General features: G+C 46.7%; 1 protein-coding gene across 2 annotated transcripts in view; it reads right to left on the bottom strand.

Annotated features, from left to right (window-relative positions):
- Positions 1 to 15,154: 15,154 nt before the first annotated feature.
- The window catches only part of ANXA10 (annexin A10), a 169,343-nt gene continuing 165,056 nt past the window's right edge, over positions 15,155 to 19,441 (bottom strand). For both annotated transcript variants that reach the window (XM_077279471.1, XM_077279472.1), the window contains exon 12: positions 15,155 to 15,379. In XM_077279471.1, coding sequence (XP_077135586.1) covers positions 15,311 to 15,379 — 69 coding nt within the window. In that variant the 3' untranslated portion in view covers positions 15,155 to 15,310. The remainder of the gene's footprint in view (positions 15,380 to 19,441) is intronic.

Below are 19,441 nucleotides of genomic sequence, written 5' to 3'. Positions count from 1 at the left end.
ACAACGCAGGAATGCCCCCTGGCTACTTCTAGTGTGGTGTGTAGGTTTAGTATCGCGGTCAGCTCTAGTTTCCATCACCCGAGAGCTTGTCCGTTTATTCTATGCTTCTGATGTTTCCTTGCCATTGGAAACCATAACAGTGGGCTGCGAAATGTACAATGTGGGCTGCGCAATATACTCCGTGGGCTGCGCAATATACAACGTGGGCTGTGCAATATACTACGTGGACTGCGCAATATACAACGTGGGCTGCGCAATATACTATGTGGGCTGCGCAATATACTACGTGGGCTGCGTAATGTACAACGTGGGCTGCGCAATGTACTACGTGGGCTGCGCAATGTACTAAGTGGGCTGCGCAATATACAACATGGGCTGCGCAATATACTACGTAGGCTGCGCAATGTACTACGTGGGCTGCGCAATGTACTACATGGGCTGCGCAATGTACTGCGTGGGCTGCATAATGTACTGCGTTGGCTGCGCAATGTACTGCATTGGCTGTGCAATGTACTGCATTGGCTGTGCAATGTACTGCGTTGGCTGTGCAATGTACTGCGTTGGCTGCGCAATGTACTGCGTGGGCTGCACAATGTACTGCGTTGGCTGCGCAATGTACTGCATTGGCTGTGCAATGTACTGCGTGGCTGTGCAATATACTACGTGGGCTGTGCTATACACTACGCATACATATTCTAGAATACCCGATGCGTTAGAATCGGGCCACCATCTAGTCTCTATATAACGACCAACATAGATATTACCGCCATATGGTCAGTGGTAGATACCAGCCCTACAGAACATAGATCACAGCACAGTTACAAATAATGTCTTACCGCTGACGTCCTTTCTGATGGAATCGTTCATTTTTCCCGTCTTTTCCATTTGGCCCAGACCGACATGACAACTTCTTCCAGTACAACTCGTCTGCAGAGATTACAAGAAAGACGCAAATTTCTCATATTCCAGCCATTACCATCTATTTCCAACCTGCAAAAACTCCTAATCCTGCTGATACCCCAATACTGAGCCGCTGCTGCCGTATGTGTCCCTATTACTGCACCTGCTGTGTGGTTCTCTGTGCCCTCTAAATTAGCACCTCACTATAATATAGTAATGTCGGGTGCAAGTGCCCTAGAAAACAGTGCCCATATTTTGTCCCTAGAAAGTAATAATGCCCTGTGTGCCCCTTGGACAGTCACAGTAACCTGAGTTACCCTATAACAATAAGTGGCCACTTTACATTTAATAAAGTCCCGAGTCTCCCCCCTGTACAGCTCCCTATACACAGTATGATGCTCTCTTATACACACTATAATGCACCCACACAGTATACTGACTCCTTAGTAGCCCCCAAACTGTTTGATGGCTCCAACAATGTATAATGACCCCCACACTGTAATCTCCATACTGTATGATGGCCCCCTAGATAGCCTCCATGTACAGTAGCATAATGCACCAAATAGTCCACAATATAGTATAATGCACTGCCCATAGGCAGACTCTATAGCATATGGCAGCCCCCATAGGCCGACACTGTAATAAGGCAGCACCCCCATATAGGCAGACCCAGTAATAAGGTAGTACCCCCATAGGCAGACTGTGTAGTATAAGGCAGCACCCCCATAGGCAGACCCTGTAATAAGGCGGCACCCCTGTAGTCAGACTCTGTAATAAGGCAGCCCCCATAGTCAGACCCTGTAATAAGGCAGCACCCCTATAGGCAGACCCTGTAATAAGGCGGCAGACCCTGTAATAAGGAGGCACCCCCATAGGCAGACCCTGTAATAAGGCAGCCCCATAGTCAAACCCTGTAATAGGGCAGCACCCCCATAGTCAGACCCTGTAATAAGGCAGCCCCCATAGGCAGCCCCTGTAATAAGGCAGCATCCCCATAGTCAGACCCTGTAATGAGTCAGCACCCCTATAGTCAGACCCTGTAATAAGGCAGCCCCCATAGTCAGACCCTGTAATAAGGCAGCCACCACAGTGAGACCCTGTAATAAGGCAGCCCCCCCATAGTCAGACCCTTTAATAAGGCAGCACCCCTATAGGCAGACCCTGTAATAAGGCAGCACCCCTATAGGCAGACCCTGTAATAAGGCAGTCCCCATAGTTAGACCCTGTAATAAGGCAGCACCCCTATAGGCAGACCCTGTAATAAGGCAGCACCCCTATAGTCAGACCCTGTAATAAGGCAGCACCCCCATAGGCAGGCCCTGTAATAAGGCAGCTCCCCCATAGTCAGGCCCTGTAATAAGGCAGCACCCCCGTAGTCAGACCCTGTAATAAGGCAGCACCCCAATAGTCAGACCCTGCAATAAGGCAGCCCCCCATAGACAGACCCTGTAATAAGGCAGCACCCCTATAGTCAGACCCTGTAATAACGCAGCCCCCCATAGGCAGACCCTGTAATAAGGCTGCCCCCATAGTCAGCCCCTGTAATAAGGCAGCCCCCATAGTCAGACCCTATAATAAGGCAGCCCCCCATAGACAGACCCAGTAATAAGGCAGCAGCACCCATTAAAAAAAATGCTCACCTCTCTTCTTCCTGGTTCCTGCGCTGCTCCCGCTGATCTCCTGACAGCGGGCGCCGGGCAGTGACGTCATTGCGCCCGCTGTCAGTGTCGGCGACGTCAGACGCCGACACTGACAGGGGGATGATGGGAGAAGGAGCACAGCGCTCCTTCTCCCATCATTGCGATCAGCTGTATCGGCTAAATGCCGGTACAGTTGATCTTCTGATGACGGCAGGGAGGGCCCACTGCTGGCACTGGCCCCCCCGCCTGCACAGGGGCCCCATAGTGGCCGGGCGGCAGAGCAGGGAGATCGATTCTCCCTGCTCTGCCGCAAAATGTAACTGTATCGTAGCTCCGGGTGGGCCCCCTCAGAGCACCCCGCACCCTCTGCCCACCCGGTAGCTACGCTACTGGGTTAGTTATTGCCACATCATGGGCATAACTAGATGTCTTTTCATCCATTGTTTTTAAATGTTTTTATTGAGGTTTGATGTGTTTTTTTTGCATGTGTTGTCATTGTTAAATAAAATTTAAAACTTTTTGCCTTTTATGAATTGTGGGTGTTTCCAAAGGTTCTATGCATGCTTCTTTACTCTTTTTTTTTTCTTCCACATTCATTATTAGCATGCTTTTGAAGAACCCCTAGCTATAATACTTTGCAGCGGTGTCCTCCATCTCTTCTATATACACAATTTATGTTGGTTGTACATCGGGGAAACTAGAAAAACACATCTCAGAGGACTTAACTGACATTTACAATATCTCTGATACTAACCGAGCGATCTCTCATGCATCTAGGCATTTCTTTCAGCAGCATCATTGCGAGACTTCTTTGTTGCAAGTGATTGGGGTAGACTGAGTGTTAGCAACCTCAAGGGGTGGAGACTCCTGACACATAGGTACATCATAGGTCATGTCACTGTATTTGATGTGGGCTCCGACGTTGAGCCCTCGTCTTTCTGGCACATGACAGCTGATTTGATCAACAGTAGTGATGAGCAAGTATGCTCGATACTAAAGATTTCCGAGCAAGCTTGGGTCATCTCCGAGTATTTTGGGCGTGCTCGGAGATTTAGTTTGTGTCACCGCAGCTGCATGATATGCGGCTGCTAGACAGCCTGAATACATGTGGGGATTGTCTGTTTTTTAGGGAATCCCCACATGTGTTCAGTCTGTCTAGCAGCCACAGATCATGCAGCTGCTGCGACATAAACTAAATCCCCGAGCACGCCAAAATACTTGGAGACCACAGGAGCATGCTCGCTCATCACTAATCAGGAGTCATATACAACACAGGAGATGTTGGGGGCATATTCACATCACAGAAGATGCTGGGGGCCTATACGCATCATAAGAGGAGCTGCGGGCATATATACATCACAAGAGGGGCTGGTGGCATATACACATCAGGGAGACCTTATATGCAAAGTCTTCCCTGAAAAGCCGTAAGATATGAGTAGCACAATATCACACATGTCTACATTCTTAGGTACAGTGGCTTGAGAAAGTATTCAATAAACCCTTGGCTTTTTCACCTATTTTGTTACATTAGAGCCTGTTTAAATATTTTTGTTATCCGATTTGTGTGTGATGCATCAGTGCTAAATAGTCGAAATTGGTGTCGTGAAGTGAGAAAAATATAGGCATACTTTAAATTTATGGGATCAAATAACTAAAAATTGGCATGTGCGTATGTCACGCCTTACTTGTACACAAAAATTGTAAGGCTCATTTTGAGTTTTCCAAAAGACATGGGGAGACTCCCTAAATGTTTGGAGAAAGGTGGTGCGGTCAGTTGAAGCCAAAATTTAACTTTTTGGCGACCAAGGTAAACGCTGTCTGTCACCAAATAAATAGAGCAAAGATCACCTAAAGCACCATTACCACAGCGAAACATGGTGGCGGCTAGGGTTTAGCGACCTTTACTTTTATAGGATCGGGTCGGGTTTCACGAAACCCGACTTTTTCAAAAGTCGGGTCGAGTGAAATCGGCCGATCCTATAAAAAAGTCGGGGTCGGCCGAAACTCGAAACCCAATGCAGTGCATTGGGTTTCCAATGGTTCCCAGGGTCTGAAGGAGCGGAAACTCTCCTTCAGGCCCTGGGATCCATATTTAAGTGTAAAATAAAGAATTAAAATAAAAAATATCGCTATACTTACCCTCTGACGGGCCCTGGTACTAACCGGGAACCTTCCTTCCTTAGAATCAGCCTTCCAGGACCTTGCGGTGACGTCGCGGTGACGTTGCAGCTTGTGATTGGTCGCGCGGCCGCCCATGTGACCGCTCGCGCGACCAATCAGAAGCCGCGACGTCACCGTGACGTCACCGAAGGTCCTGGAAGGGCTGATTCTTAGGAAGGAAGGCTGCCGGAAAGAAGCAGGGCGTGTCCGAGGGTGAGTATATATCTAATAGGAATATACTCACCCTCGGCTTCGTTCCGGCAGCCTTCCTTCCTAAGAATCAGCCCTTCCAGGACCTTCGGTGACGTCACGGTGACGTCGCGGCTTGTGATTGGTCGCGCAAGCGGTCACATGGGCGGCCGCGCGACCAATCACAAGCCGCGACGTCACCGCGACGTCACCGCAAGGTCCTGGAAGGCTGATTCTAAGGAAGGAAGGTTCCCGGTTAGTACCAGGGCCCGTCAGAGGGTAAGTATAGCGATATTTTTTATTTTAATTCTTTATTTTACACTTAAATCTGAATTCCGATACCAATTCCCGATATCTTAAACATATCGGGAATCGGTATCGGAATTCCGATTCCAGATTCAGAAGATCGCCGACTTCATGGCCGACCCCACACAGGGGTCAGGTCGGGTTTCATGAAACCCGACTTTGCCAAAAGTCGGCGACTTCTGAAAATTGCCGACCCGTTTCGCTCAACCCTAGTGGCGGCAGCATCATGCTGTAGGGATGTTTTCCATCTGCAGATGGTACATCGATGTCCTGAGTTGTGTATTCTGGAGAGCCTTACATAGCTCTCTTATTTCTTTGGACATGAATGGCGTTACTTGGTCCATCAGGATCTGTGGTGCCCCTGAGGTCCATTCGCCACAGAGGTACTGCATCTCATTCAGAGGTGTAGGACTCTGCTCTCAAGTAAAGAGGGGGCACTACCCAGGACCCACACACTTGCATCCAGCGTTACATCACTTTAGCCTGGAAAGATGGGCAGACCCTAGAGAAAGGGGTGGGTTCTCACTCAGGCAAGAAGAGTAGTGACAGTTGGAGGGAAAGTGAGTCAGAGTCTGGGAGAGTGTTATGACCCCAATGGCGAGGGTCTCAGAGATATCAGCAAGTCTGCGAAGCACAAAAATCGAGCTCATAGGGCAGTGGTAACTGGGTTGACCATATATCTACTCCTAACGCCAACACTAGAAGTAGCCAGGGAACATGCCTACGTTGGTCGCTAGATGTCTCGCGCCAGCCGGAGAGCTAACTACCCCTAGAAGAGGAAAACAAAGACCTCTCTTGCCTCCAGAGAAAAGACCCCAAAAGTAGGATACAAGCCCCCCACAAATAATAACGGTGAGGTAAGAGGAAATGACAAACACAGAGATGAACTAGATTTTAGCAAAGAGAGGCCCACTTACTAATAGCAGAATGTAGTAAGATAACTTATATGGTCAACAAAAACCCTATCAAAATCCACGCTGGAGATTCAAGAACCCCCGAACCGTCTAACGGCCCGGGGGGAGAACACCAGCCACCCTAGAGCTTCCAGCAAGGTCAGAAAACAGATTATATACAAGCTGGACAAAAAATGCAAACAAACACAAATAGCAAAAAGCAAGAAAGCAGACTTAGCTTAATCAAGCAGGAACCAGGATCAGTAGACAAGAGCACTACAGATTAGCTCTGATATCAACGTTGCCAGGCATTGAACTGAAGGTCCAGGGAGCTTATATAGCAACACCCCTGACCTAATGACCCAGGTGAGCATACAAGGGATGAATGACATACCCAGAGTAAAATCACTAGTAGCCACTAGAGGGAGCCAAAAGGTAAATTCACAACAGTACCCCCCCCTTAGTGAGGGGTCACCGAACCCTCACCAAGACCACCAGGGCGATCAGGATGAGCGGCGTGAAAGGCACGAACTAAATCGGCCGCATGCACATCAGAGGCGACCACCCAGGAATTATCCTCCTGACCATAGCCCTTCCACTTGACCAGGTACTGAAGCCTCCGCCTGGAGAGATGAGAATCTAAGATCTTCTCCACCACGTACTCCAACTCGCCCTCAACCAACACCGGAGCAGGAGGCTCAGCAGAAGGAACCACAGGCACAACGTACCGCCGCAACAAGGACCTATGAAATACGTTGTGAATGGCAAACGACACCGGAAGATCCAGGCGAAAGGATACAGGATTAATGATTTCCAATATCTTGTAAGGACCAATGAAGCGAGGCTTAAATTTGGGAGAGGAGACCTTCATAGGAACAAATCGAGAAGACAGCCATACCAAATCCCCAACGCGAAGTCGGGGACCCACACCGCGGCGGCGGTTGGCAAAACGCTGAGCCTTCTCCTGTGACAACTTCAAGTTGTCCACCACATGACTCCAGATCCGCTGCAACCTATCCACCACGGAATCCACCCCAGGACAGTCAGAAGGCTCCACATGTCCCGAGGAAAAACGAGGATGGAAACCAGAGTTGCAGAAAAATGGCGAAACCAAGGTGGCGGAACTAGCCCGATTATTAAGGGCAAATTCAGCCAACGGCAAGAAGGTCACCCAATCATCCTGATCAGAAGAGACAAAACACCTCAAATAAGCCTCCAGAGTCTGATTAGTTCGCTCCGTTTGTCCGTTAGTCTGGGGATGGAAAGCGGACGAAAACGACAAATCAATGCCCATCCTACCACAAAAGGATCGCCAGAACCTGGAAACAAACTGGGATCCTCTGTCCGACACAATATTCTCAGGAATGCCGTGCAAACGAACCACGTTCTGGAAGAACACAGGAACCAGATCAGAAGAGGAAGGCAGCTTAGGCAAAGGAACCAGATGGACCATCTTGGAGAAACGATCACATATCACCCAGATGACAGACATGCCCTGAGACACCGGAAGATCCGAAATGAAATCCATAGAGATGTGTGTCCAAGGTCTCTTCGGGACAGGCAAGGGCAAGAGCAACCCGCTGGCACGAGAACAGCAAGGCTTAGCTCGAGCACAAGTACCACAGGACTGCACAAATGACCGCATGTCCCTTGACAAGGAAGGCCACCAAAAGGACCTGGCCACCAGATCTCTGGTGCCAAAAATTCCCGGGTGCCCTGCCAACACTGAGGAATGAACCTCGGAAATGACTCTGCTGGTCCATCTAGCAGGCACAAACAATCTGTCAGGTGGACAAGAGTCAGGCCTACCAGCCTGAAATCTCTGTAACACACGTCGCAGATCTGGAGAAATAGCTGACACGATAACTCCTTCCTTAAGAATACCCACAGGTTCAGCGACTCCAGGAGCATCAGGCACAAAGCTCCTAGACAGAGCATCGGCCTTCACATTCTTAGAACCTGGTAAATACGAGACCACAAAGTCAAAACGGGAGAAAAACAATGACCAGCGGGCCTGTCTAGGATTCAGGCGCTTAGCAGACTCGAGATACATCAGATTTTTGTGATCAGTCAAGACCACCACACGATGCTTAGCACCCTCGAGCCAATGACGCCACTCCTCAAATGCCCACTTCATGGCCAACAACTCCCGATTGCCCACATCATAATTTCGCTCTGCCGGCGAAAACTTCCTAGAGAAAAAGGCACAAGGTCTCATAGTAGAGCAACCCGGGCCTCTCTGTGACAAAACGGCCCCTGCCCCAATCTCCGAAGCATCCACCTCAACCTGAAAGGGAAGTGAGACGTCAGGCTGGCACAAAACAGGCGCCGAAGTAAACCGGCGTTTCAACTCCTGGAAAGCCTCCACGGCAGCAGGAGCCCAGTTAGCTACATCAGAGCCTTTCTTGGTCATATCCGTCAGCGGTTTAACAACGCTAGAGAAATTTGCGATAAAACGACGGTAGAAGTTAGCAAAACCCAGGAACTTCTGAAGACTCTTAACTGACGAGGGTTGAGTCCAATCATGAATAGCTCGGACCTTGACTGGATCCATCTCCACAGCAGAAGGGGAAAAAATGAACCCCAAAAAGGGAACCTTCTGTACACCAAAGAGACACTTTGAGCCTTTTACAAACAAAGAATTTTCACGCAAAATCTCAAAAACCATCCTGACCTGCTCCACATGCGAGTCCCAATCATCAGAAAAAAACAGAATATCATCCAGATAAACAATCAAAAATTTATCCAGATACTTCCGGAAAATGTCATGCATGAAGGACTGAAAAACTGAAGGTGCATTAGAGAGCCCAAATGGCATCACCAGGTACTCAAAATGACCTTCGGGCGTATTGAATGCGGTTTTCCATTCATCGCCCTGCCTAATGCGCACAAGGTTGTACGCACCACGAAGGTCTATCTTGGTGAACCACTTGGCACCTTTAATCCGGGCAAACAAATCTGACAGCAGCGGCAAAGGATACTGAAATTTGACAGTGATCTTATTTAAAAGCCGATAGTCAATACAAGGCCTCAAAGATCCGTCCTTTTTGGCCACAAAAAAGAATCCCGCACCAAGAGGGGAAGAAGAAGGACGGATATGCCCCTTCTCAAGAGACTCCTTGATATATGAACGCATCGCGGTATGTTCAGGTACCGACAGATTAAACAGTCTCCCCTTAGGAAACTTACTGCCAGGAATCAAATCTATTGCACAGTCACATTCCCTATGAGGAGGCAGTGCACTGGACTTAGACTCACTGAAGACATCCTGATAATCAGACAAATACGCCGGAACTTCCGAAGGCGTAGAAGAAGCAATAGACAAGGGCAGGGAATCTCCATGAATTCCATGGCAGCCCCAACTTGACACTGACATAGCCTTCCAGTCCAAGACTGGATTATGGGTCTGTAACCATGGCAAACCCAAAACAACCAAATCATGCATTTTATGCAGAACAAGAAAACGTATTACCTCCCGATGTTCGGGAGTCATGCACATGGTAACCTGTGTCCAAAACTGCGGTTTATTTTTTGCCAATGGCGTAGAATCAATACCCCTAAGAGGGATAGGATTTTCCAATGGCTCAAGAACAAATCCGCAGCGCTTGGCAAATGACAGATCCATAAGGCTCAGGGCAGCACCTGAGTCCACAAACGCCATGACAGGATACGATGACAGTGAGCAAATCAAAGTTACAGATAGAATAAATTTAGGTTGCAAATTACCAATGGCGACCGGACTAACAATCTTAGTAAGACGTTTAGAGCATGCTGAGATAACATGTGTAGAATCACCACAGTAGTAACACAAGCCATTCTGGCGTCTATGAATTTTCCGCTCATTTCTAGTCAGGATTCTATCACATTGCATTAAATCAGGTGCCTGTTCAGACAACACCATGAGGGAATTTGCGGTTTTGCGCTCCCGCAACCGCCGGTCGACTTGAATAGCCAGGGCCATAGAATCATTCAGACCTGTGGGAATGGGAAAACCCACCATCACATTCTTAATGGCTTCAGAAAGGCCATTTCTAAAATTAGCAGCCAATGCACACTCGTTCCACTGGGTCAGCACGGACCATTTCCGAAATTTTTGGCAATACACTTCAGCCTCGTCCTGGCCCTGAGACATAGCCAGCAAGGCTTTTTCTGCCTGAATCTCAAGATTGGGTTCCTCATAAAGCAAACCAAGCGCCAGAAAAAACGCATCAATGTCAGCCAATGCCGGATCTCCTGGTGCCAGCGAGAAGGCCCAATCCTGAGGGTCGCCCCGTAAAAAAGAAAAAACAATTTTTACTTGCTGAGCGGAGTCTCCAGATGAACAGGGTCTCAGAGACAAAAACAATTTACAATTATTCCTGAAATTTCTAAATTTAAATCGGTCTCCGGAAAACAGTTCAGGAATCGGAATCTTAGGTTCTGACTTAGGATTTCTGGTAACATAATCTTGTATGCCCTGCACACGAGCAGCAAGCTGGTCCACACTTGTAATCAAGGTCTGGACATTCATGTCTGCAGCAAACACAAGCCACTCAGAGGTAAAGGGGAAAAGAAAAAAAAAAATGAGAGAGAGGAAAAAAAAACTCAGAATTTTCTTTCTTATAATCCCGCTTCTGCAATGCATTTAACATTTAATACAGGCCTGGCAAACTGTTATGACCCCAATGGCGAGGGTCTCAGAGATATCAGCAAGTCTGCGAAGCACAAAAATCGAGCTCATAGGGCAGTGGTAACTGGGTTGACCATATATCTACTCCTAACGCCAACACTAGAAGTAGCCAGGGAACATGCCTACGTTGGTCGCTAGATGTCTCGCGCCAGCCGGAGAGCTAACTACCCCTAGAAGAGGAAAACAAAGACCTCTCTTGCCTCCAGAGAAAAGACCCCAAAAGTAGGATACAAGCCCCCCACAAATAATAACGGTGAGGTAAGAGGAAATGACAAACACAGAGATGAACTAGATTTTAGCAAAGAGAGGCCCACTTACTAATAGCAGAATGTAGTAAGATAACTTATATGGTCAACAAAAACCCTATCAAAATCCACGCTGGAGATTCAAGAACCCCCGAACCGTCTAACGGCCCGGGGGGAGAACACCAGCCACCCTAGAGCTTCCAGCAAGGTCAGAAAACAGATTATATACAAGCTGGACAAAAAATGCAAACAAAAACAAATAGCAAAAAGCAAGAAAGCAGACTTAGCTTAATCAAGCAGGAACCAGGATCAGTAGACAAGAGCACTACAGATTAGCTCTGATATCAACGTTGCCAGGCATTGAACTGAAGGTCCAGGGAGCTTATATAGCAACACCCCTGACCTAACGACCCAGGTGAGCATACAAGGGATGAATGACATACCCAGAGTAAAATCACTAGTAGCCACTAGAGGGAGCCAAAAGGTAAATTCACAACAGGAGAGGAAGTGGAAGGAGTGAGATGTGCAGAAAAGAGCTCCCAGAGAGAGGGAGCTAGAGAAAGGTGAAGCTACAGAAGGAAGAGAAAGAAGGGATCCTAGGGGCACAGGTAGTGAGGAATCCACCTGTGGGTCCCGTGTCCACGCTGACCATCACCAGGTGGAGGGACTAGGTCGCAGTGGGGGCAACCGGCCCCCAAGACTAGTTGGAGAACTACATAGCTCAGCTAGCAAGCCGGAGGCTGTGACAGCTGTAGGTGCCACAGTGTCATCGATACACATTCGCTGAAAAGGCAGCTATACAGGAGCAAGGGGACTCAGAGGAGGTCACCTGACAAGGTCCGTGGCTGCTGGCTTGGGACACTGTGTTTGAAAGCGCAGGGCAGGAGAGATGGGAGCCAGCGCAGTGAGACGGCCTAGAAAGGAATATAAGAGAGGAGTCCTGGAAAAGTATACCCCAAATTATCTGGGGGTTGGCTGGACCACACAGTAATCTGCAGAACTGTGAGTAAAGCACTGAAAACTGTACCCAGCTGTGTCCTCTGAATTATTCCTGCGCCACTTGCCCTGCACTACAACTACCACAACCATGATCATCACAATTAACACCTATATCTGCCCTGGGGACTAGCTTTGCCCATGGAGAGTTGAAATATGTTAGCTGTGTCACCAACTGCCCCAGTGGATTTGAACTGCAGCGTCAGCCATATTGTCCGAGTACCACGGGTGGCGTCACGAACTATACCCCATAAACTTTATTTCCAATTCATTGACTCTTTTGTTGGATGCCCAGGGCCACAGACTGGGTCACTGCTGCCGTGACCACATCCCTTTAAGAACTGGCCTGTTGCCGAGTACCCCACGGCCCTGGCAGGGCGCTCCAACTTGGCATCACGAACAGGATATCGTAGCCCAGTACCACCAGGTCCTGTGCACCATAGACTGTGTTGAACCGTTTAATAGCTGCCACTGTCATACCACGTGACATGTAAGGAGAAGAGAGGGGCATATCGTGGGTGGGATACGACTGTGAGGCACGAAGACTATGCCCGCCCACTGCAAATACTACTATGCAACGAGGACATGTCCATCAGCAAGGGAGATCCGCCTCCTGATTTGGTTTGGCGGGAACAGAAAGGAAAAGTAGGCCCGCCAATGAAGGAAGGAGCGGGAACAACACATGGCTGTTGCAAACAACTTGGGAGACAAGATGGCGAGCAGAGGTGACCCGGAGTGTGGGGTAGCGGCAGAGGACTCCCTCAGCTCATGGGATGAGGACCCAGACCAACTGACAGCCGTGGATCCAGGGCTCCTGGGAGCTCAGGTGGAGGAGCTGAGCCGCCAGCTCATGGGCACACAGCTGGCCACGGTGAGCAGATGGAAATCGGCCCTGCGGGGGAAAATAAAGATGAGGAGCAGCATCCTGTTTGGCGGCTAGCATTTCCAACCCCAGAGAAAAAAGAGAAGAAAGAGACCGGCACCGGTGAGACAATAGCAAGTACTGTGACTGACCCTGCCCCAGTGATGACCTCACCCTGGCGACCAACCCTGCTCCGGTAACTGATCCTGCCCGGTGACCAAATGATCTTTAGTGGGCCCACTTCCAACCCTGACAGCCCCTCAACCCCGCTGGGTTTACTATGAACTCGCCTGGGACCAGACATCAGGCATGGAAGACCACTTGAAGGTTCAAGCGTGGAGAAGGTGGTGTTCCACTGGAAGAGCTGGCAACTGAAATGATCGGGTTCCCTGGGGAGGCCCAACCAGAGGAGTCCCACATAGAAGTCCTCACCTGGGAGGACTACAATCAGCAGCTAGCACTTAAGTGGGAGAAGGAGGAAGAGGAGCGCAATGCCCAGCATAAGGCTATGAAGGAACGGAACCAGCAGGCCAAGGCCCAGGCCCACAAGGCCAGACAAGCCCCAAGACTAGTGGAGAACTACAAGGCTCAGCTAGCAAGCCGGAGGCTGTGACAGCTGTAGGTCGCCCGACAAGGTCCGCGGCTGCTGGCTTGGGACACTGTGTGTGAAGGCGCAGGGCAGGAGAGATGGGAACCAGCACAGTGAGATGGCCAGGAAAGGATCATAAGAGAGGAGTCCTGGAAAAGTGTACCCCAAATCATCTGGGGGTAGGCTGGACCACAGACCTGGAGGACACAGCACAAGGTTGGAGACAGTAATCTGCGGAACTGTGAGTAAAGCGTTGAAAACTGCACCCAGCTGTGTCCTCTGAATTATCCCTGCGCCACTTGCGCTGCCATACAACTACCACAACCACCATCATCACAATTAACACCTATATCTGCCCTGGGGACTAGCTGTGCCCGAAGAGAGCTGAAACATCTTAGCTGTGTCACCAACTGCCCCAGTGGATCTGAACTGCAACGTCAGCCATATTGACCGAGTACCACGGGTGGCGTCATGAACTATCCCCCATAAACTTTATTTCCCCCTTTCAATTCATTGACTCTTTAATTGGACGCCCAGGACCACGGACCGGGTTACTGCTGTCTTGACCACATCCCTTTAAAAACCAGCTCAGTGCTGAGTACCCCGCTGCCCTGGCAGGGCGCTTCAATTCTCCTTTGGCAGGCCATCTGGGAAAAAATATAAACTAGCTCTTGTGGTCTACATTTGGCGGGGGAGTTTCCTATTAGTACCGCCTCCAAGTACCGTGTTGTATAGTCCATGACCCCCAGGATACATTGGTGCCCTCTGGAGGACTTAACTATTGACAGAACAAGGTCTATGGCCAGGTAACCAAAAGACAGTCCGAGACACAGGTTGTCATACCTTTGGTTCCTCTTGCCCTTGTGTTGCCTCTGGGCATACAACTCTCTGCCTGCTTCCCAGACCTACACTGACACACCTCTCCCTATACTACAGGGCTTTTAAGCAGTATGTTTGCCTGGCACACTGGCTAGCATACCGGTGCACCTGTTAATGCAACTTCAGGTGTATAGGGTTTGGGCAAAAAAATGATAGCCAAACTGTGCTGATTTTAAAAACCACAGGTTGTATCTTTGGTAGGAACTCTAGAATCCCTAGAAAGTTTCATAACTGGCCGTTGTTCAGTGCTGTTTTGGCCTCACACTGGGAATTTTCATTCCAGTCTTGATGAAGGGGTGTGTTGGAGGCAAACTCTCCCAGTTTATTAAAAGCTGTGTGCCTCCGTGCACCTTGCCACAAATCTTATTCCAGTCAGAGTTATGGGGTAAGATATACCACAGCTATGGCGTCACATCCCTGTCCCATTCAAATTCTGCCTATTTTGGTGAAGCTCTGCTAAACTGGTGTAAAAACTCCAAAAGTGGCAACATTTATGCACAACCCCAAGTTGACCGAATTTATTGCGATTTTTTAAAGCTTTTCATGCCAGAATTGTGACGTAAAAGCTTTGATGAATCAGTGTTAGGTGTTAGGAAAAACAATCTCAGAAGCATACCAAAGTTATTAGCAGATACAGTCACACATCAGAGTGGAAAAATGGCGCAGTGTCTGGAAGATCAAAACTTGATTCGGTGGTAAGGGGTTAAAGAAAAGCTTTGCAGAGGGAAGGCTGATTTACATTGGGTGATGCAGTGCCGACTAGACATTATAATTACAGGAGATGTTATTCTATTTTTGCTAAGTAGAAAGAAAACATGTTCTTAAATTAATATTTATGGGAATCTCTATGACTCTTTATTTAGCACATTGGTTAAGAATCAGATCATGAGCATGTTATGATTGAATATTTATATTCTGCTGCAAGTCAGTGATAATTTATTATCATTCATGCCATCAATTCACTTTCTCCCGGAGACATCTCTCAGAAGTCCTGTCCATCACCAGCGCAGAGCGCGAGCAAGGCTTTCTCATAGTGTCCTGAAGCAAAGTGCTGCAAAGGAAATTAGAATCAGGTTAGTTTGCTTCTCCCATTATTGTCATTCAGATGATTTCTGTGCAGACTGTAAAAATGACTCTCTCTCCATGTGTTGTCAGACACTAGTAACAGATAAAGGGGTATTCCCATCTCCAAGATCCCATCCCAATATGTAGTAGGGGTAATAATAGTGATAATAATATTAGCAAATACAGCTCTGGCAAAAATTAAGAGACCACCACATGAAAACCCTGTCATGGGCAGTCCAATCTCCAGACCTGAACCCCATTGAAAGCCTCTGGAATGTAATCAAGAGGATGATGGATAGTCACAAGCCATCAAACAAAGAAGAACTGCTTACATTTTTTTGCCAGAAGCAGTGTGAAAGCCTGGTGGAAAGCATGCCAAGACACATGAAAGCTGTGATTAAAAATCATGGTTATTCCACAAAATATTGATTTCTGAACTCTTCCTTAGTTAAAACATTAGTATTGTTGTTTCTAAATGATTATGAACTTGTTTTCTTTGCATTATTTGAGGTCCGAAAGTACTGTTTTTTTTTATTTTGACCATTTTTCTTTGTCAGAAAAAAAAAATTATTGCTTGGAAATTCGGAGACATGGTCAGAAGTTAATAGAATAAAAGAACAATTTAGATTTTACTCAAAAATATATTCATAAAGAGAAAAATCAGACAAACTGAACATTTTTTAGTGGTCTCTTAATTTTTGCCAGAGCACTACTTCCAATTAGAAATGTAGTATAGTTTTTCTGATTCGCTGTGTCTCTTTCCTCATGTGCCGACATTGCAGGACCTTAGGTATCCATGGTTACGACCGATGATATAGTTTGCTAGTTGCTAGTGGTTGTAACCTGACATGGCGAGTCAGAAAAACTATACTACATTTCTAATTGTAGGTAGGTAATTGTAGATTCTTCCCATCTGCATTTTTTGAGTAACAGGTCTCTCCCTATACATGCATACAGGGAGAGACATCTTACTCCAGGGTAGCAGGCGGGGAGAAGCCACCGGGGATCCTTTTGTCTCCCATGTGGCTTGGTCCACAGCAGCTATTAAAATGTGTTTTCCTCTGCAACATCTTAGCATTTAAGAACTAAACATATATGACTGAAACAATACAGCAAATGGCTGATACATGCTGTCTGTGGATCGGACAGCATGTATCAGCTGTCAGGTTCCCTTTAACATGAACCCCTGATTTAAACTTTTCTGATTAAACATTCCCTTTAAGCCTTACTTATAAAGATACTGTATCATGACATAACTATCAGACATCCGGAACAACCCCTTTAATTACAGAACTATCAGTATGATTTTCCCATGGTATGTCTTTCAGAGTATCTTTCACTACAATAAATAGTATATTTTATCCTGAGAGTTGTGACTGCAGAAATGACAAGAACAGCAAGTCTCAATAGTGTCACACAGAGTGCACTGCCATTCAGATTAAACTAGCAGTGGGTATTGTGGATTTTATATCCAGTGTAATATCTCTTTGCAAATAAAAAAGTCATGAGACATTTGGATTTCTTTGTTTGTTGCAATGTCTTGCTAATCAGATGCAAAAAAAAGTGAATTTGCCGTTTTAATAGCATTTGACATTTTGTGTTATGCGATATGCTGCAAATCTGCAAATTGGCCAAATAAGATTATTACTCCTTCTGGCTAAAATATGCTGCTACTGAGATGTTTTGTATTAGACAATGACAAAAAAGAAACCAATAAGTCTTTAATGTAAATTAAATATGTGAGAACACCATATGGCATTTGTATTATTGACAATAAACAGTGCAGGAAGCCATAGAATGAAATGTTTGGAGAAATAGAATGGCTTTGTTAAGTCTTGGCATCTTCTCTACATGAAATCGTAGTGTAATTGCTCTGCATTATTTTCAAAAAGGAGAAAACATAAGGAGTTCAAAAAGTGTTGACTTAAAGGGGTTAGACAGGTTCTTATGTTCCTTCTTCTAACACATTATGCTAACATTTTACCGGTGGCTTAAATAATAAGAAACAAAGTGATACTCACCGATCAGCACTGAACCAGTGCAGGCCGCACCATGATATGTTTCCACCAGAAGGGAAATGTCGCCATTCAAGCAGCAGCTGGACCGCCGCATCCTGCGATTGGCTATTGTGGTCATGTGACTCCAGCAGCTCATTATCAGTGTTGACGCATTACTGAAGTCTCATGACCGCAGCAGCCAATCACTGGTCTTAGGCTTCTTTCACACTAGCGTCGTACTCGGCCCGTCGCAGAGCATCAAGCCGACGTACCGACGCTAGCGTTGTTTGCGCCGCACAACGGGTGCAGCGGATGCTGTTTTTCCACGCATCCGCTGCCCCATTGTGAGGTGCGGGGAGGTGGGGGAGGAGTTCCAGTCCGTCGGCAGCAACGTTACATGTAACGTTTTTTGCAGCCGACGGTCCGCCACAACACGGCGCAACCATCGCATGATGGTTGCGACGTGTGGCAATGCGTCGGTAATGTTAGTCAATGGGGAAAAAACGCATCCTGCAAGCACTTTTGCAGGATGCGTTTTTTCGCCAAAACGACGCATTGCGACGTATTGCAAAAAACGCTAGTGTGAAAGTAGCCTTAGAGGTCCTGCTGCTGCTGGAATGGTGACATCTCCCTGCAGTAAAAATGGAGCGGCCTGCGCTGGATTCAGGCAAGTGCCGGTAGGGCAGTATCGCTTCATTTGTTATTTTTTTAATATCTCAAGCAACCAGTAAAATTATAATTTTGCCATCACAACGATTCGTAACGCCTTTAAACAGAAAGGGGGGACATATTTAAATCACTTGATTATCTAGTCAATTTAATGCACAGTCCTTCAGGACTATAGGATAGACTGCATAATGGACGTCTCATAGTATGTGAACACCATACTGCGGCTGGACTTCAGAGGAGAAAGTTAGTTTATTTATATACTGCAATACAGTAGGATTATCGCAGTGTCAAATCCCCAAAGAGGGCTAAAAAAGTTCTTAAAAAACTATAAAAGCTAAAAATCGCCTCATTAATTATAAAGAGATTAAAAAAAGCATATTTGTCATTGTCACATCGATAAAAGTCCGATCTATCAAAATTTTTTATTAACCCAAATAGTAAACACCATAATAAGAAAAAAATAAAAATGCCATAAATGCGGGTTTTTTGATTGCCATGCCTAAAAAAGTCAATAAATACAAATAAAAAGTTTTATTTGCCTAAAAACGTATCAATAAAAAGTGACAGCTTACCATGCAAAAACAAGCATTTACATAGCTTAGCTCCATGAAAAGTAAAAACCAAAAGGTTTTTTAATTTTTGTTTTGAAACACAAATAAAAAAATCGTTTAGTATTACTATAGTCATACTGACATAGAGAATCGTGTTGCGAGGTCATTTTTACCACACAGCGAACATTGGAAAAGCAAAACCCAGTAAACAATGGCAGAATTATGTTTATCTTGAAATTTTACCGCAACTAAAATTTCTTTGCCATTTTGTTCCACAAAAAAAACAGGCACTCAATAGAAAAGTTACAATTCTTGGAAAAACGGCAGGAGAGAGCAGAAATGAAAAATCACGACGGCACAAATTTGCCACTGGACATTCTGAACGACAAATACTCAACCTTCTTCTGAATAAAACTTTTACAAATATCTGCCATAATTCACAAGAGAGGACAGCAACCAGACTGCAAAGCTTGACGGCGCAGGCTCTAAGGCTGCCGTTCATTATCAGTGGTCAAAGCAAAAAGAAAAGGCAGCGGCTGTGGTGAGAGAGGCTCAGTTGTTTCTACTGTCTACTGACATGCCCAGCAATCATCCAACAAAGAAAAAGCACCACTGCAATTATGCACACCACAAAGAAATATACATCATTTATAAACAAAATATAAAGATGGGGGCTGGAATAAAGCGCAGCTGGGTGGAGGCCCCCCATGACTGCTTTGAACCGGGCGGTCTTTTTAAATAATGCTGCGGCTGGGGATAGGAGGATGGCAAGTGGGGGGAGGAGTTAGGAAGGGGGGAGGTAGTAGGGAAAGTGCGGGAAAACCACCATTC

Source organism: Ranitomeya variabilis, chromosome 1 (genome assembly GCF_051348905.1).
Source record: "Ranitomeya variabilis isolate aRanVar5 chromosome 1, aRanVar5.hap1, whole genome shotgun sequence".
NCBI lineage: Eukaryota > Metazoa > Chordata > Amphibia > Anura > Dendrobatidae > Ranitomeya > Ranitomeya variabilis.
The sequence above is the reverse complement of the archived record's forward strand: the minus strand, read 5'-3'. Positions and strand labels throughout refer to the sequence as shown.